Source organism: Cygnus atratus, chromosome 18 (genome assembly GCF_013377495.2).
Source record: "Cygnus atratus isolate AKBS03 ecotype Queensland, Australia chromosome 18, CAtr_DNAZoo_HiC_assembly, whole genome shotgun sequence".
Taxonomy (NCBI): domain Eukaryota; kingdom Metazoa; phylum Chordata; class Aves; order Anseriformes; family Anatidae; genus Cygnus; species Cygnus atratus.
In genome coordinates this window covers 12,804,044-12,818,741 of record NC_066379.1, presented here as the reverse complement: position 1 = coordinate 12,818,741, position 14,698 = coordinate 12,804,044, and the positions used below count along the sequence as shown (strand labels likewise).

The window sequence follows — 14,698 nt, the reverse complement described above, 5'->3', positions numbered from 1 at the left end:
CAGGGGGGCACAGCCTCCTTGACACACACCCACTCAGACATGGGCCAGGGCCCCCCCATATTGGTGCTGGTGCTCAGCTGTGCGATGGTGCTGATCCCTGAGAGCCCAGGATCTCAAGAGGCAGCCGGGAACGCCCCTCACCTGAGCTGCCCCCCTTCCTCTCTACCTCATGATGCTGTGGCTCTCAGCATCACTGATTTTGGATCTACACCCAAGTGTTTGGCTGCCTGTGGAGGTGCCCAGGCCCCCGGGACAGCCCTGGGATGGCCACGGTGCCCAGAGCCAGCTCAGCCCATGGCTGGGGCACCCCGTCCCTCGCCCTATGGGTCCCCTGGCCTCAGCACCCACGGGGTTTTGAGGTGGCCATGGAGGTGGCGGAGCCCGCGCCGGCAGGGACGCTGCCAGCCCCGGGGTGGTTAACCATTAACCCGCAGGGATCCCCGGCTCATGGGGCTGCCGTGGCCCCAGACCAGCTCTGCTGCTGGCTGCGTTGCTCCCAGCCTGGGTGAGCAACACGGTGCCTCATCTGACACGGCGCCTGGGAGCTCACACACAAAGCGCGGTGCACGAGGAGCCGTAATTCTCTCCATCCACCCTAAGCCGGTTATGGGACTCCTGAGTGGGATTTCGGCTCCTCCGACAAGGGGCCGTTCTGTGGGCAGCCCCACGGCGTGGCCGTGGGGGATGAGGGCAGCTGAGGTGGGGGCAGTGCTGCGGACACTGCAGATGCTGCGGCACTGCCGAGCCCCGGCCTCCCCCAGCAGCGGCAGGAGCACCGCGCTCCCCAGCCAGCCGCCGCTCCCAGGGCTCGCCGCGCTGCTCGTGCCTATTTTTATCCCTGGGAAAGTCGTGCTTCCTCCGTGCAGACCCACTTGCCATGTCGCAAGCGGCTGCCTGAGAAGCTCATTAATCAGCCCGTGGCGCTCCAGATGCGGCGTGGGGAGCTGGACCTGCCGGCTCGCTGCCTTATTTAGGCAGCCCAGGACAGACGGCGCGGCCGCCGGGGACAGACGGACCTCGCTGGGTGGGCTCTGGCAGCGGGGACCTGCTCCGGTGGGTGCCCGCCAGCCACCTGCCTGCCCCAGCATCCCCGTCCCTGCCACTCCAGCGGCCCCACACAGCATCCCCACCTGCCCCATCCTGCTGCCACCCGTGGCGTGGCCCCGTGGGAACCTCCAGGTGCCCGGCCCTGCGCCGAGCATCCCCGCACCGGGAGGCAGAGCTCCGCCGGGGCACCGCGGGCCAGCAGCGACGTGCTGCCAGTGCGGTCCCTCTCCGGGCTGGGCAGGCAGCTCTGGGGCAGAGGTGTCTCTATTTTTAGCTGCCTGCAGTGGGATTTGGTGGTGGGGAGGCCTCTGCCCTAGACTCCCCTCCCTGGCTGGCAGCCGGTCCCCAGGCCCCGGGGCCCTGCTGTGGCCAAGCTGGGCAGACTGCACTGGGTGAGGGGTTCTGGCGCTCGGGGCCGGTCACGCTCCTCCGGCACGGGGCCCCCACCGCACCCTGGCCCTGCAGCGGGGCCCTGCCCAGGCCCTTTGCCCCAGCTGCCCGTGGAGCCGCGCTGCCCCTGCTCCCCTCTGGCCCGCGGAGCGGGGGCACCCCACCGTTTGGTCGCCCCACTCTGCGGCTTCTAGCAGGCATACAGGCATGCCAAAGGAACCAAGGGTTGGTTGTCCTGGCTCTGCAGGGATAGGGAGTGATTCAGGAGGGGCGATGGCCCCCCGGGGCCAGCACAGCAGGGTCCGCTGCGGCTCTGGCACCAAGCACCTCCCGGGAGCTGGCTCTGGTGCCCACAGTGCTCGGCACGGTTGTTCCTGCTGGATGCGCCGCAGCCACCGGGGCCGTGAGGCCCCCGTGCCCTGTCCTTTGCTGATGGAGGCAGCACCACAGAAGAGACCCATCTCCTCGCCACCAGCTCCCTTTATTGACTGGCTCCTGACAATGTGTTCCCCAGCCCCAGCGCCCGATATCCCGCCGGGGCCAGGCCCTGTGGGTGCCCGTTGTGCTGAGCCATGGGCACCCAGCACCTGCTGTTCGGGTGGGTGCATCTGCCGGGGGCTGCAGCGCTCTGGGACAGGCTGTGCGGGGGACTTTTGCCCCATTTTGGCGTTGGGCAATGCAGCGTGTCCCTGTGACATGGCCCTGCGGCTGCTGACCCCCGCGGAGGCCGGGCTGCAAACACTCAGCACAGAAGTGGGGAGGTTTTGTGCCTGCGACTCTTAGAGGAGGGACGAGGGATCTGGCTCCGGAGGAGGCTGCACACCTGGAGATTTTGTCCCCCAGCCTGCGGGTGACCAGCCCCTGCCACTGGCCTGACGCCACCCTGCCCACCCCCTCGACCCCCCGGGGCTGCCATCACATGGACAAGGGAACGAGCCCCACATCTGGGATCGCTGCGGCTCGTTGCTACATGGATCAATGGCTTGGTGAAGCCTCCATGGGGACACTCATGGGCATCTGCAACGTGACCTGGCAGCACTCTGGCACAGCCGCAGCCCCGCGCAAGCGCCGGGGAGGTTGGTGCAGCCGGCAGAAGCCCGGTCCCTCCACACGGCTCTCGCCCCCCCCCGGCCCCAGGGGCTGGGGTGGGAGCACGGCTTTCTGAGAGCTCAGGAGGTGGCGGTGGGGGCTGCTGCCCTCCAGGCGCAGGGATTAGCCCCCAGTGCGCTAATGCAGCACTTTCCACGGCTGGCTTGGCTTTGAGCTCCAAGCTACAAGCCAGCACAGCAGGGGCTTCGGCACTTGGCAGGGGAGGGGACGGTGGAAGGCCAGGGCTGATGCAACGCCAGCGCGAGCCCGGCCCTGCCGACTGCTCCTCTTTCTTCCCAGGACCGCAGCGAGCAGGACAAGTGGTGGCCAAGGATAGCTGTGGTGGGGAGGTGCGGGGGGCTGTCCCGCACCCTGTGCTGCCCCTGTCTGTGCCCCTGCCCCGAGCTCTGGGACACCTCCTGCTCCCCACCTGCAACCCACAACTGCTCCAGCCCCCCACCTCCCCTCTAAACGAGCACACGGAAGTTCAGTGGTGGAGGAACAGCTGAGCTGCCCGGAGCACCTCTCACGCTACAAGACCACAGCTCGTTTGCAGAGAGCTGCATGGCTGTGGGAACACTGAGCGGCGGCACACGGAGAGAGCCAACGTCATGAGGCACCAACAGTGTTGGGGTCTGTGTCACTTTGGACCAAGAACGCCTAAACCAGCCCTGACAGCATTTTCGTCAACAGAAACACAGGATGCAAGCAAATGTTTTTAGCCCCTGTGCTTTTGGGATGAACACTGTTTGCATCACCTCCAGCGCTGCCCTGGTACTGAAGGAGAAGAGGAAGGGCATCTCCCAGCACAGGAGAGGAGTGGCCTGCAGGTGCAGCCGGGAAGGGGTCAGATAAACCCGCTGCCCGGCAGGCTCTGGGAGAGGGGCTGCTGCGCCTTGCAGCAGTTCGGCTTTAGCTCGGGGAAACGGGTTTGTCCTGTTCATCACACCGCGTGAGCTGGGATGTGAAAAGCCCATGCAGCACAGGAGGACAGCGCGAGAAACACAGCGGGTGACACGTGTGGTTAACGTGTCACAGGGGAAGCACAGGACTGGGAAAAGCCTAGGAAAAGATCAGTGCAGAGAGGCGTGTGTGTGTGCCTGCACTGGGAGCTCAGCACCCGCCTCCCCAGCCCAGCTCATGGCACGGATGAGCACCGCGGCCATCCCAGCGCTGGGGGTCTGGGTGTCTCGGTGGGGAGTGACACACGGCACCCTGCAGCATCCCTGTCCCAGGAGGGTCCCCCCCATCCCAAGGCAGCGCCCGTTGCGGTGGTGGTGCAGGGCTGCAGGCAGTGCTCCTGCCGGACAGCAGCTGATGCCCGCTGCTCCTGGCCAAGCTCCCCAGGCTCCCTGGACCGGGACAGACAGACCCTGGCACACAGGCCCCTGCAAGACCCTGTGGCCCTGCCTGTGGGGGACGCAGGACCAGGCAGGATACGCTGGAGGAGCACAGGGGGACATGGGCAGTCCCACCCCTCCTGCCGCCGGCTTCCCAGCCCCTGCCTCTGCCTGGCACAGAGAGGTGCACGGAGCAGAGCTGTGCTCCGCAGCTGGTCTCAACACTGCACTGCTGCTCAGGGCTTGCGGTCACATTTTTTCATTAACTATTTTTAATCCATATTTTGCCTCTTCTCCGCTCAGCCTTTTTTCTCTTCCCCTCTCCAGGCAACAGAACAAAAAAATCTGCATCACAGTGTGTGGAAAGGAGTGAGGATTGGTGGGAAGGACAGGAGCGCGCAGCTGGGGCGGCACTAACATAACGAGGAGGGGTACTGCAGGCCCTGAATTCTCCTGCGGATGCACAGATAAAGCCGAGGAAATCACAGGGGCAACAGCTGAACTCGTCATGGGTCAGAACACCCACAATGCGTGCAGCCGAGTGCTGTGTGGGGTAAGGCAGACGCATTACAGGGTGTGCAGCAAGGCGCTTGGAGGACACAGGGCTTGGCCAGTGCTGGCTGGGCAGCCGCAGCCGCCCGTCCTCTGCCCTCTGTGCCTGAGCCAGCCCGGCACCGGCGTGCCCTGCTCTCCCTTGTCACCCCAGGGAGCAGGCGGGCTGGGAAGCACAGCGCCGGGCAGAGGTGAGCCCTGCTGCTGCTTTGGAGATGCGCATGCAACCACAAGGCCGGCAAGGTCACATACCCGACATGTCCTGGTTAAACAAAGCCATTTACCAACACCGTGTTGACACAGCAGAGCTCGGGACAGAGTCACAAAGGGCACTCGCAGCGGGCCCCTGCGGCACCCGGGGAGCCTGGGGAGTGCTAGGAAGGGGGCGAAGCGTCCCCGGCTTCAGCGCCGCCAAGAAAGCCGCGCTCTGCCGTGCCCTCCGCGGGGAGAACAGCGGGCACCGCGCTGCCCAGGGCTGCTCGGGGAGATGCTCCCGCTGCCCCCGAGCCCGGCGGGTGCCGCTCGCCCGGGGAGCGCGGAGGCCGCGCCAGCGCCGGGTGCCCAGCGGCTGAGCCGTTCCCAGGGGGTTGGAGGCTCCGGAGCGGGCCCGGCCCCGCGGGACGCCCCCGGGACCGGACACCCCTCGCCCAGGGGCTCAGCCCCGCCGGGGCCGGCCGCCGGCACCGGGCGGCTCGGGGAGCTGCGGCTGCGGAGCGCCGGGGCTCGAGCAGCGGCCCCGGAGCCGAGCGGCCCCGGCCCGGGTCCAGAGCCACGCGGCGGGGCGCGCGGTGTCCGCCGGTGCTGTCCGGGCGCCCCGAGACCGCGGGGATGGGCGCTCGCCTCCCTCCTCCCGCCCCCCCCGTACCTGTCGGGGCTGCGCTGGCGGCGGATCCCGTGCGCATCTCGGTGCTGGCGGGGGCCGGGGCCGGGACCGGGACCGGGACCGGTGCGCTCGGCCGCTCCGGCGAAAACTTTTGCCGGAGCCGCGGCTGCGGCGGCGGTGGCGGCTCGGGGGGGAGGGACCGGAGCGGGGGGAGGGACCGCGGGCGAGGAGCCGCTTCCCGCCGCCCCGCTCCTCCCGCTGGCACGGGGAGGGGAGCGGGGGGGCGGCCCCGTGCCCCCGGACCGGTGGCCCCCGACCGGGTGCTCGGCGCTGCCGCGGGGCTCCTCCAGCACCGGTGAGAGCGCCCGGGAGCTGCGAGCGCCCGCGCTTGCCGCTGCCGTCGGTCTCCGGTGCCGGCTCCTCCGCTCCGCTCCGCCCCGGTGCCGACCACCCCGGGACCGCCCGGTGGAGCGGCGGGGCCGGGCGGGAGCAGCTGGGCGCGCACCGGCCCCGGGTGGGGGGGGAAGGGACGGGGCCGCCCGCGCCTCCGCCGGTACAGCTCCCGCCGGGAGGTGCCCCGTGGATGCTTCCCCGGCCCCAGCCGCGGTGGCCGGGCCCGCCGGTCCCCCCTGCCCTCCCGCGGCGCCCAGCGGGTCCCTCGGCACCGCCCGGTGTCCCCGTCCCAGCTCTGGCAGGAGGCGAGGCCCCGCCGCCTCCCGGCTCCGGTGCCCGCAGCTGGCAGCTCCTGCCCGCGGGAGCGGGGCTGCCCCCCTCGGGGCCCGGGCGAGCCTCCGCCGGGCGGCCGGGAGCTGCCGCCACCCTCTCGTTCCGGCCGCTGCTGGCGGTGACGGGTCCGTGTTTGCCTCGCGCTGTCCTGCTGGAGCCCGCTCCGGTAACCACCTCCCGCAGCGCAGCCCCCCCGCACCGCCGGGGCCGGGGCCGGGGCCGGGCCTCACCGCGCGTTTGCCTTCGGCCGCCCGCTGCGACCCGCGCGGGGTGCGGGGGCCCGGGGCCGCCTCGAGCCCCCCGGGCCCGGGGGGGCTGTGGGGGGAGAGGACCGGGGCGGGCGGGGGGCACCGGGCGCCCCTCCGGGGGCTGAGCCCGGGGCAGAGGCCGGGCCGGGAGCGGCGGCAGCGAGCGCAAAGCGGCGGCAGCCCCCGGGAGCCCCCGGGAGCCCCCGGCCCCCCTCCCGCTTTGTGGTGCGCGGAGCGGGGCCGAGCACCGACGGGAGGCGCCCCCGGGCCCCGCGGCCGCGCCTGGCGCACGCGGCCCGGCCGGCGGCGGGAGGGCACCGGGGGGCGGGAGGGCACCGGGGGGGTCCCGCAGCTCGGGGCAGGGCCCCGCGGGGCAAATCCCCCTCCCGCCCGGCGCCAGCTTCTTGGCGGGGGGCTCGGGGCGGCCCCGCGGCCCCCGGAAGCGGTGCCGGGAGGAGCGGGGGCCCGGCTCGCCCCTCGCTCACCTGCCCGCGGCTCTCGCGCGGGGCCAGGCCCGGGAACAAAGCGGCGGCGCCAGCCGGCATCGTTAGGCTTCGTTAAGGTGACGGGCTTTCACCGCGCCCCGGCCCGGGCTGGCTCCGCGCCGCCCGCTGAGCCCAATTAGCGGCAGCCGGGGCGCGCTGCCGCGAGCGGGCAGGGGCAGGGGCAGGGGCAGGGGCTGGGGCTGGGACAGGGACAGGGACAGGGGCTGGGGCAGGGGCTGGGGCTGGGACAGGGACAGGGACAGGGGCTGGGACAGGGGCTGGGGCTGGGACAGGGACAGGGGCTGGGGCTGGGACAGGGACAGGGACAGGGGCTGGGGCTGGGGCAGGGGCAGGGGCAGGGGCAGGGGCTGGGGCTGGGGCAGGGGCTGGGGCTGGGGCAGGGACAGGGGCAGGGGCAGGGGCAGGGGCTGGGGCTGGGGCAGGGGCTGGGGCTGGGACAGGGACAGGGGCAGGGGCTGGGGCTGGGACAGGGACAGGGACAGGGGCTGGGGCTGGGGCAGGGGCAGGGACAGGGGCTGGGGCTGGGGCAGGGACAGGGACAGGGGCTGGGGCTGGGGCAGGGACAGGGGCTGGGGCAGGGACAGGGGCTGGGGCTGGGACAGGGGCTGGGGCTGGGACAGGGACAGGGGCAGGGGCAGGGACAGAGACAGGGGCAGGGACAGGGGCTGGGGCTGGGGCTGGGGCAGGGGCAGGGACAGGGGCTGGGGCAGGGGCTGGGGCAGGGGCTGGGGCTGGGGCAGGGACAGGGGCAGGGGCTGGGGCTGGGGCAGGGGCAGGGACAGGGACAGGGGCTGGGGCAGGGGCAGGGACAGGGACAGGGGCTGGGGCAGGGGCTGGGGCTGGGGCTGGGGCAGGGGCAGGGACAGGGACAGGGGCTGGGGCAGGGGCAGGGACAGGGGCAGGGGCAGGGACAGGGGCTGGGGCTGGGGCTGGGGCAGGGGCAGGGACAGGGGCTGGGGCAGGGGCTGGGGCAGGGGCTGGGGCTGGGGCAGGGGCTGGGGCAGGGACAGGGACAGGGACAGGGGCTGGGGCTGGGGCAGGGGCAGGGGCAGGGGCAGGGACAGGGACAGGGACAGGGGCTGGGGCTGGGGCTGGGGCTGGGACAGGGACAGGGGCTGGGGCAGGGACAGGGGCTGGGGCAGGGACAGGGGCTGGGACAGGGGCAGGGGCAGGGGCAGGGGCAGGGGCAGGGGCTGGGGCTGGGGCTGGGGCTGGGGCTGGGGCTGGGGCTGGCAGTTGCCCCCCGCACGGCTCTGCCCGGGAGCCCCCCCGCTCAGCTGAGACCGGGCACGGCTCAGCCGGGGCCCAGCCCGCGGCTCCCCCTGCACAGGGCTGGGGGCACAGAGCCGGTGAGACCCCGCTCGGCGCAGCGGGGGCACGAGCGTTGCGCTCCCACTGCCCCAAGCCCGAGCCCTCCTGCTGCAGGAGAGGGCACAGCACCCCCTCGCCCCCCACGTGAGCAGGATGCCGGTCCCCGTGTTTGTTCCGCTGTTTATTTATCATACATTAAGGTCACAGACATTCCAGTTCTTTGATCCCTCAGAGCCACCCTGCGCAGGGCTGCACGTGGCAGAGGGCTGGTGCCCGCAGCCCACCGTGCAGGGGCGAGGCGGCCGTCAGGCAGGGAGGGTGCGCGGGAGGCACGTGGGGCTGGGGTCTGCCCCGGCTGCAGTGTGAGAGACAGCGGGGCTGGCGAGGCTGCGGAGGTGCTGGATGGATGCCGGATGCTGTCCCGAGGCCACGGGACCCACGGGCATGCAGGGCCTGGCCCCGGCTGTGGCAGGGGCTGGCAGCAGTGCGGTCACGGGCAGGGCCCCAGCAGGGCAGCATGGCCAAGCGGCTGCCCCGCGCCCCCCGCACCCGTTCTGTCGTCATTGGTATAAGGCACAATCCCTGAAGAGCGCAGCGGCCGTCGGGCGCTGGCGAGTTTTGGCTGAGCGGAAGCAGGGGGTGCGGGGAGGTCGGGAAGCGGAGCAGCAGTGAGAGGAGGCAGAGTTTGGCCTGCGCGGGGCCAGCAGAGGAACGTGGGGGGCCAGAGGCACCAAAGAGGGGACGGTGCCTTGTGCTAAACCTGCGTCCCCCCCCCTTGCTGCTTGCAGGAGGGGCTGGGAGCAACGAGCGCTGGCACTGCGGCCCTGCACAGGCCCTGGCTGCAGGGTTGTCACAAGCAGAAGGGGCCCCGCCAGCCCCTGCCCCTTCAGACTGCAGCCAGGCAGAGGCACAGGGCTGCTCCCCATCCGCCCCGGGACAAGGCCGTCCGGCCCCAGGGAGGTTGTGGGGGCAGAGCTGAGGGCCCCTTGCTGAGCTCGCCTCTCCAGCCAGCTCTGCGGGGAGGCAGGGGCAGACCTGGTGGCCAGTGGGAAGATGAAGAAAAAAAAAAGCAGAGTGCAGAGGGGATGAGGCCTAAGGAAATCCCAGAGGTAACGGAGATGCTGAGAACAGGGGGGAGTGAGGGAAGGGGAGCCTGGGACTGGCCGGCCACAGGCCCTGGCAAGGCACGGGAGTGGGGATGAGGGGAGTGGGAACAGCCCCGGCCCCGGACAGCGGGGAAGGGTTCTGGGATATCGGTGGTGACCTGCACGCTCACCCCCAGGGCGAGGCAGGGTCCAGCCCTCCCTCAGGTGACCACTTTGATCCCAAAGTATTTGCGCAGCTGTTCCAGGAAGACAAAGGTGAGGACGGTGTGAGGAACGAGCCGAATGGCAGCGGGAACGAAGCCCTGGAACGGGACAGTGAGAAAAGAGTCAGCACGTGCCTGGCCTCGGGCTTCCCTGTCGGGACCAAGGGTGCCCAGCAGCCCAACCCATGGGGAGCAGCACGAACTTGCAAGCATGGGGGAGAGGCTGGCTGGGCATGCAGCACGAGCCCCAAGCAGCCGGGGCCTTGGTGGCAGGCAAGAGGCTGCCGGAGCAGCAAGGGAGGCACCGCAGCCATTGCTGTGCACGCAGATCTCAGCAGCATGCATGAGCCCCTCTGCCCCCAAACACATCAGTGCTGGCATCACCACTACGTAGGCAGAATCTCGGTAGAAGCCAGGGTCAGATCCCACAGCCCCCGTTTCAGAAGGGGAATGGACGCTGCCTGGGGAAGATGAGCAGACAGGCTGTAACGGGGAAATGCCTGACTGGCCCCAGCTGGAAGAAACCTCGGATTTGAAACCCCACTTCAGGGGCCCTCCCAGGAGTGAGATGAGCACACGGGTGATTGCACCCGGCCCAGCACATCGGGCCCAAGAACCGACCAGTGTCTGCAATGGTCAACAAATGCTGGAGCATTGCTGCCAGGACCCACATTCCTGTTTGGGACCTGAACAAGAGCAACAGCAGAGCTGCTGCAAAACCCGGACCCAGGCAGCAAACCCAAGAGAGGCCACGGCTCGCAGTGCTCCAGGGCCAAGACAGGGCCTGGCGCAGGAAGCAGTCGGACTGCAGGTGGCAGAGCCCTGGGAAGCTCTGGCTCCAGAACCACTCTGAGCGCTAACTCTGCTCCCAGCCTCCCCACAGGCCGACCCACGCACCCCGGGGAGGTACCTTGTAGAAGGCGAGGGGCCCGAGCTTGGCAGTCTCCATGGCACAGTGGGTGACACCCTGGAGCGAGAGGAGAGGTGACGAGGTGCCCGGCAGCAGAGGCCGCCGCACCGAGGGGACGGGACCAGCAGCCAGGGGGGCAGGACAGGCACTCACCCGGTACTCGCCCTGGGAGTTCATGAGGCGCGTCTTGAGCACGTCCAGGGGCTGGCACAGGAATGTGGCGCATCCGCCCTGGGGAGAGGCGGCAGGGGGTCACCAGCTCCAGCTGGCAGAGGAGACCCAGCCGCTGGCTGCTGGCATGGCCCATGGGGAGAGGGCCAGGCCCGGAGCCTAGCCTGGGTCCAAGTCCGTGTTGGGAGCTGCACAGGAGCCTCAGCACCGAGCCCAACTTCATCAGAGTCCTGAAACGCAGCTCTGGCAGCCGTGCCCGGGGTCCTGAGCCCAGCTGCGGGCAAACCCAGTCCCAGCCCTGCCTCCCCTCCACCCAGCCCTGCTCACAGCAATGAAGCTGGCCAGAAAGTGAGTGAAGATGTTGTCTGACAGCAACCCAGTCGTGAGAACCAGCTGCTTGGCTTGGTCATAACAGGAAAGCTGCAAAGACATAGTGTATTAGTGACACGGCCCTCTCCTTGCTGTGCCAGGGTCTGCCCCCATCCCTCCCCCAGGCACCTGCTGCCCAGTAGAGCTGTCCTACCTGCCCAACAGTGACTAGGGCCCCTCGACTGGATGCCATCGTAGCTCCTGAGAACAGTTTCTTCAAGCCCTCTGTGGACAGAAAGCGATCAGCACAGTCCTGGGACATTACTCATGCTCCCTTCCCCCCAGGGAGCCTCCTTCCCCGCGTAATCTGTCCCCTAAACCTCTCATGTGTGAAGTGCTGCTGTGTGTCGCAACAGCAAATACCCCGGACCCCCAAGAAAGGAGCCTCCTTCAGAACAGCGCCTTCTCCTCCCTGCTGCCGTTCATTCCCCCCACCTGCTCCAGCTCCATGCTTTGTACCAGCAGCTCCCGGCAGGCGGCCCCTCCACGCGGGCAGGCTGCCACGTCCTGCCCTGCCCGCGCCAGATGCCGGGGAGATGCTGGCCCTGCCCAGCCTCGGCTCACCGGCCCCGCTGGCCCTGTGGCCACCCCCTGTCCCCTCTCCCTCCCCACGCTGAGCGCGCGCCCACAGAGCGATGTGCCCGTGGGCCGCTCCTGCTTATGGAGGAGGCCCCGGGTGGCCCTCCCCCCCCGGCTGGCACGGCCTCACCTTCCCGGAGGACGCGGTACATGCCATCCAGGGCATGGGAATAGCTGCAAGGGGCGAGAGGGGAAGGTGTCAGGGTCAGGGACTCCCAAAGCCTCCCATCTGCTGGCTCCCGCAGCTCCCGACCGCCGCTGGTGCAGCGCTGCCTCCCCGTGGCTGCTGCGCCCCGCGACCCCCCCACATCCCCCCCAGCCAGGCCCCCCAGCACAGCCCCCCGGACCCCAGGGCCCGCACCCCACTCACTTTCGCCGCAGGTGGGCCGGCTGCTTGACGTCGTTCTGCATCCTGCAAGGCAGAGCACGGGGGGCTGTGGGGGGGGTGACACTGGGGGGGGCAGGCCCCCGCTCAGGGCTGCTGGGGGAGGCCCAGCGGAGGTCCCGCGGCGTCTCTGTCCCAAGGGACGAGAAACCTGCCCCAGGCCTGTGCCTCTGGGGGCCCCCTTGTGCCGGGCCCTGCGCGGGGCTGTCCCGCTGAAGGGCAGGAGCGGCATTCGGCCTGCCAGACACACGCGTCTCCACTGGGACCAGGCCAGGGACCACGGGGGGCTGGACAGGAGAGAAGCCCGGAACACGGGGAGCAGCCCAGCGTCCCAGCTGCAAGCCGGCAGCAAACGTCCCTCAGCAGCAGCACCGGAGACGCCGGCAGAACTGACCTGACGTTCACCATGTCTGCCGGGGTCCCCACAAAGCCGCCGGTGAAACCTGCGGCCAAACGAGAGCTGGGGTCGGGGCTCCTCCGGCCGGAGGGAGCCAGGGCCGAGGGTCCCTCTTCCTCGCTCACCTCCCACTGCACCCAGGAGCACTTTTTGGTAGAAGGGGGGAGGCCCCTGGCTGCCCTGGCCCAAGCGGTCCCTCGCAGTCTCATAGATGGCAAAGCGAGTCAAGGAGTACGTCATCTGCAGGAGAGAACGAGCCGCCGCGTCCTGCTGGGCACCTGCCTGCCCCGGCGCCGCACTCAGGGCAGCCCAGGGGCTCTGGTGAGGCCGGGAGGGCAGCGCTGTGCTGTGCTGTGCCGTGCCGGCCTCGGGGCACGGCGGCACTCACCTGCCGGCACAGCGAGGCGCTGAGCCCGTTGTACAGAGCCAGGAAGCCGTCGGTGCGGACCACGCGCAGCGCCATCCCCATCATGCGCATCTTCACCTCCTGCTGCGTCTGTAGGTGGACCTGGGGGAGAGCCTGGCAGTGTCAGCGCACCAGCCCCGCGCCAAGAGAGCCCGGCCCCCACGGGCTGGGCAGAAACGGGTGGGAGCCCCCCTGGGCAGCTTGGCGCAGCAGGCAGGGCAGCTCTCAGGGCAGCTCTCGGTGCTGGCCAGGGGAACTCCTCAGCACCCACGCAGGAGCTTCCCTGCAAAGAGCACTAGCTCCAGGCTCCCCACGCCCAAGCAGTGCTTGGAACCTTTCCGGGCCCAGCCCAGAAGCACAGGGATAGAGACGCAGGAGAAGGCGGAGTGCTGAGGCACCTGCCGGCAGGCCCTCCCACACGGCCGCCCAGCTTGGGTGGCCTCAAGAACATGTCCTCAGACAAAGTCGTGGTGCCCAGCCGTCCAAGAAAAGCCCTGGACCGCACCAGCGAGGGGGAGGACCCAGGAGCACGTGAGCAAGTGAGCAACCGGCGCAGGTTTGGTCGGAGGGAACCAGACAGGACTGCTGAACTCATGACCTCCTGCTGCCCTCCACGCTCGCCACGCAAGCCAGCAGGCCTCCAGAAATAGCTTCCTCCTCCTCCTCCCAGCCTCAGGAGAGGCACAGGCAGAAGACGGCCCCGCGGTGCTGCTCTGGGCTGCTGCCTGCCACCGCCAGCTGCAGCCCGGGCGCCCCAGCACTTCCCACCCCCGGCAGCGGGCGGAGAGCGGGACTGCCCCGGGGCTGGCTGCAGCGGAGCCCTGGTGCGCAGGAGCTGCGCTGGCCTCTGCCGGAGCACGTCCTGAACGCACCCACGAGCTCCGTGCTGCAGACATCGCATGTGGGTCAGAGGCCCCAGGAGACAAAACTAAAGCAAACACAGGGCCCCTGGCGGGGGACCAGGCCTGGCTCCCATTACAGACACCCTGCTGCCACTGGGGCGTGGGACGCGCAGCGGGGCAGTGGGAGCGTGGCCTCCATCTCCTGCACGTGCGGGGAAGGGGCCCTGCCTTCGAGCCTGGCCAGTGGGTTTGGGATCTCAGGGCGCAGAGCTGGCGGTGCGTCACGGAGCTGGGTGAGAGCTGCGGGCAGCCCGGGGCAGCGGGGCCCGGTGGGCAGGCAGGAGCCCCACGGTCACCGCCGCAGGGCAGGCAGGGGCCGCACGGTGCCAGCTGCGAGGACCCCAGAGGGGCGCGAGCGGCCCCTGACCGGGCTGGGTGGGGCCTCCGAGGGGGGGCCAAGGTCCGCAGGCACGGAGAAGCGCCCTTGGCCCCCTGCCCGCCAGGCTCAGAGGTCTCCTCCGCACCTGGCACCGGCCCCGTGTCCTGGTCCAAAGGCGGCCCCCGCTCAGCGCCCAGGTGCGAACGCCCCGGGGCAGCCGGTGCCGGCCCGGGCTGCTCCCGGCCTCGGCCAAGGGGGAGCCCCGCGGGCGGACGCCAGGGGGACCCGGCCCGAGCCCCTCCGGGCGCCCCGGAGCCAGGCCTGCGGAGGCACCGGGGGGGCCGCCCGCCCCGACCCCGCGCGGGGCACGGCAGCGGGCAGCCCCGGCCCGGGTCCGGGTCCCGGCGGCGCCCGGCACCGGGGGGGCGGAGGTCGCGCAGCCCGGCGGGCCCCGGGGCCGCCGCCGCCCGGGACGGCCCAGCCCCAACGGGCCCGCCCGCGCCCCCCTGCAGCGACCCCGGGCCCAGGGGGCCCCGCAGCCGCGGCCCCGGCGGCCGTTCCGGACCCCCCCAGCAGCCGTTCCGCCGGGGGGCAGCCGTTCCCGGTCCCCCCCGGTAGCCCCCCCGCGCCCCCCGCCCCGTGCCCACCTTGAGCAGGTCGAGCGGGTGGGTGCAGCAGGCGGCGCCGCAGGACGCCAGCCCCCCGAAGTACCACCGGGACACCCGCCGCTCCGCCATCGGCGCCGCTCTGCGCGCCCCGCCCCGCGCCCGCCCACAACCGGCGCCGCCGCCGCCCGCGCCAGGCCCCGCGCGGGGGGGGGGGAGTCGGGGGCCGGCCGCGGCCGCGCGGGGCCCGCCGGCGGGGCGCTAACGGCGACCGGGCGCTAACCGGGGCCGGGCTCTGCCGCGGGGCCGCCGCT

The 14,698-nt window shown here is 71.0% G+C and overlaps 1 protein-coding gene across 3 annotated transcripts; it reads right to left on the bottom strand.

Annotated features, from left to right (window-relative positions):
• Positions 1-8,192: 8,192 nt before the first annotated feature.
• On the bottom strand, positions 8,193-14,555 carry SLC25A10 (solute carrier family 25 member 10). Of its 3 annotated transcripts, XM_035568626.1 has the most exons (12): positions 14,427-14,555; positions 12,541-12,660; positions 12,278-12,392; positions 12,150-12,198; positions 11,741-11,782; positions 11,501-11,544; positions 10,946-11,016; positions 10,750-10,842; positions 10,405-10,482; positions 10,252-10,308; positions 9,726-9,802; positions 8,193-9,440 (listed from the first exon to the last, which is right to left on the bottom strand). In XM_035568626.1, the coding sequence occupies exons 1-11, from the start codon at positions 14,514-14,516 to the stop codon at positions 9,728-9,730; spliced, it is 834 nt and encodes a 277-aa protein (XP_035424519.1). In that variant the 5' UTR covers positions 14,517-14,555; the 3' UTR covers positions 8,193-9,440; positions 9,726-9,727. The 3 variants fall into 3 exon arrangements, with proteins under 3 accessions (XP_035424519.1, XP_035424518.1, XP_035424517.1); XM_035568625.1 differs by lacking the exon at positions 9,726-9,802; XM_035568624.1 differs by lacking the exon at positions 9,726-9,802 and having other exon boundaries at positions 10,252-10,482.
• Between the last annotated feature and the right edge of the window lie 143 nt (positions 14,556-14,698).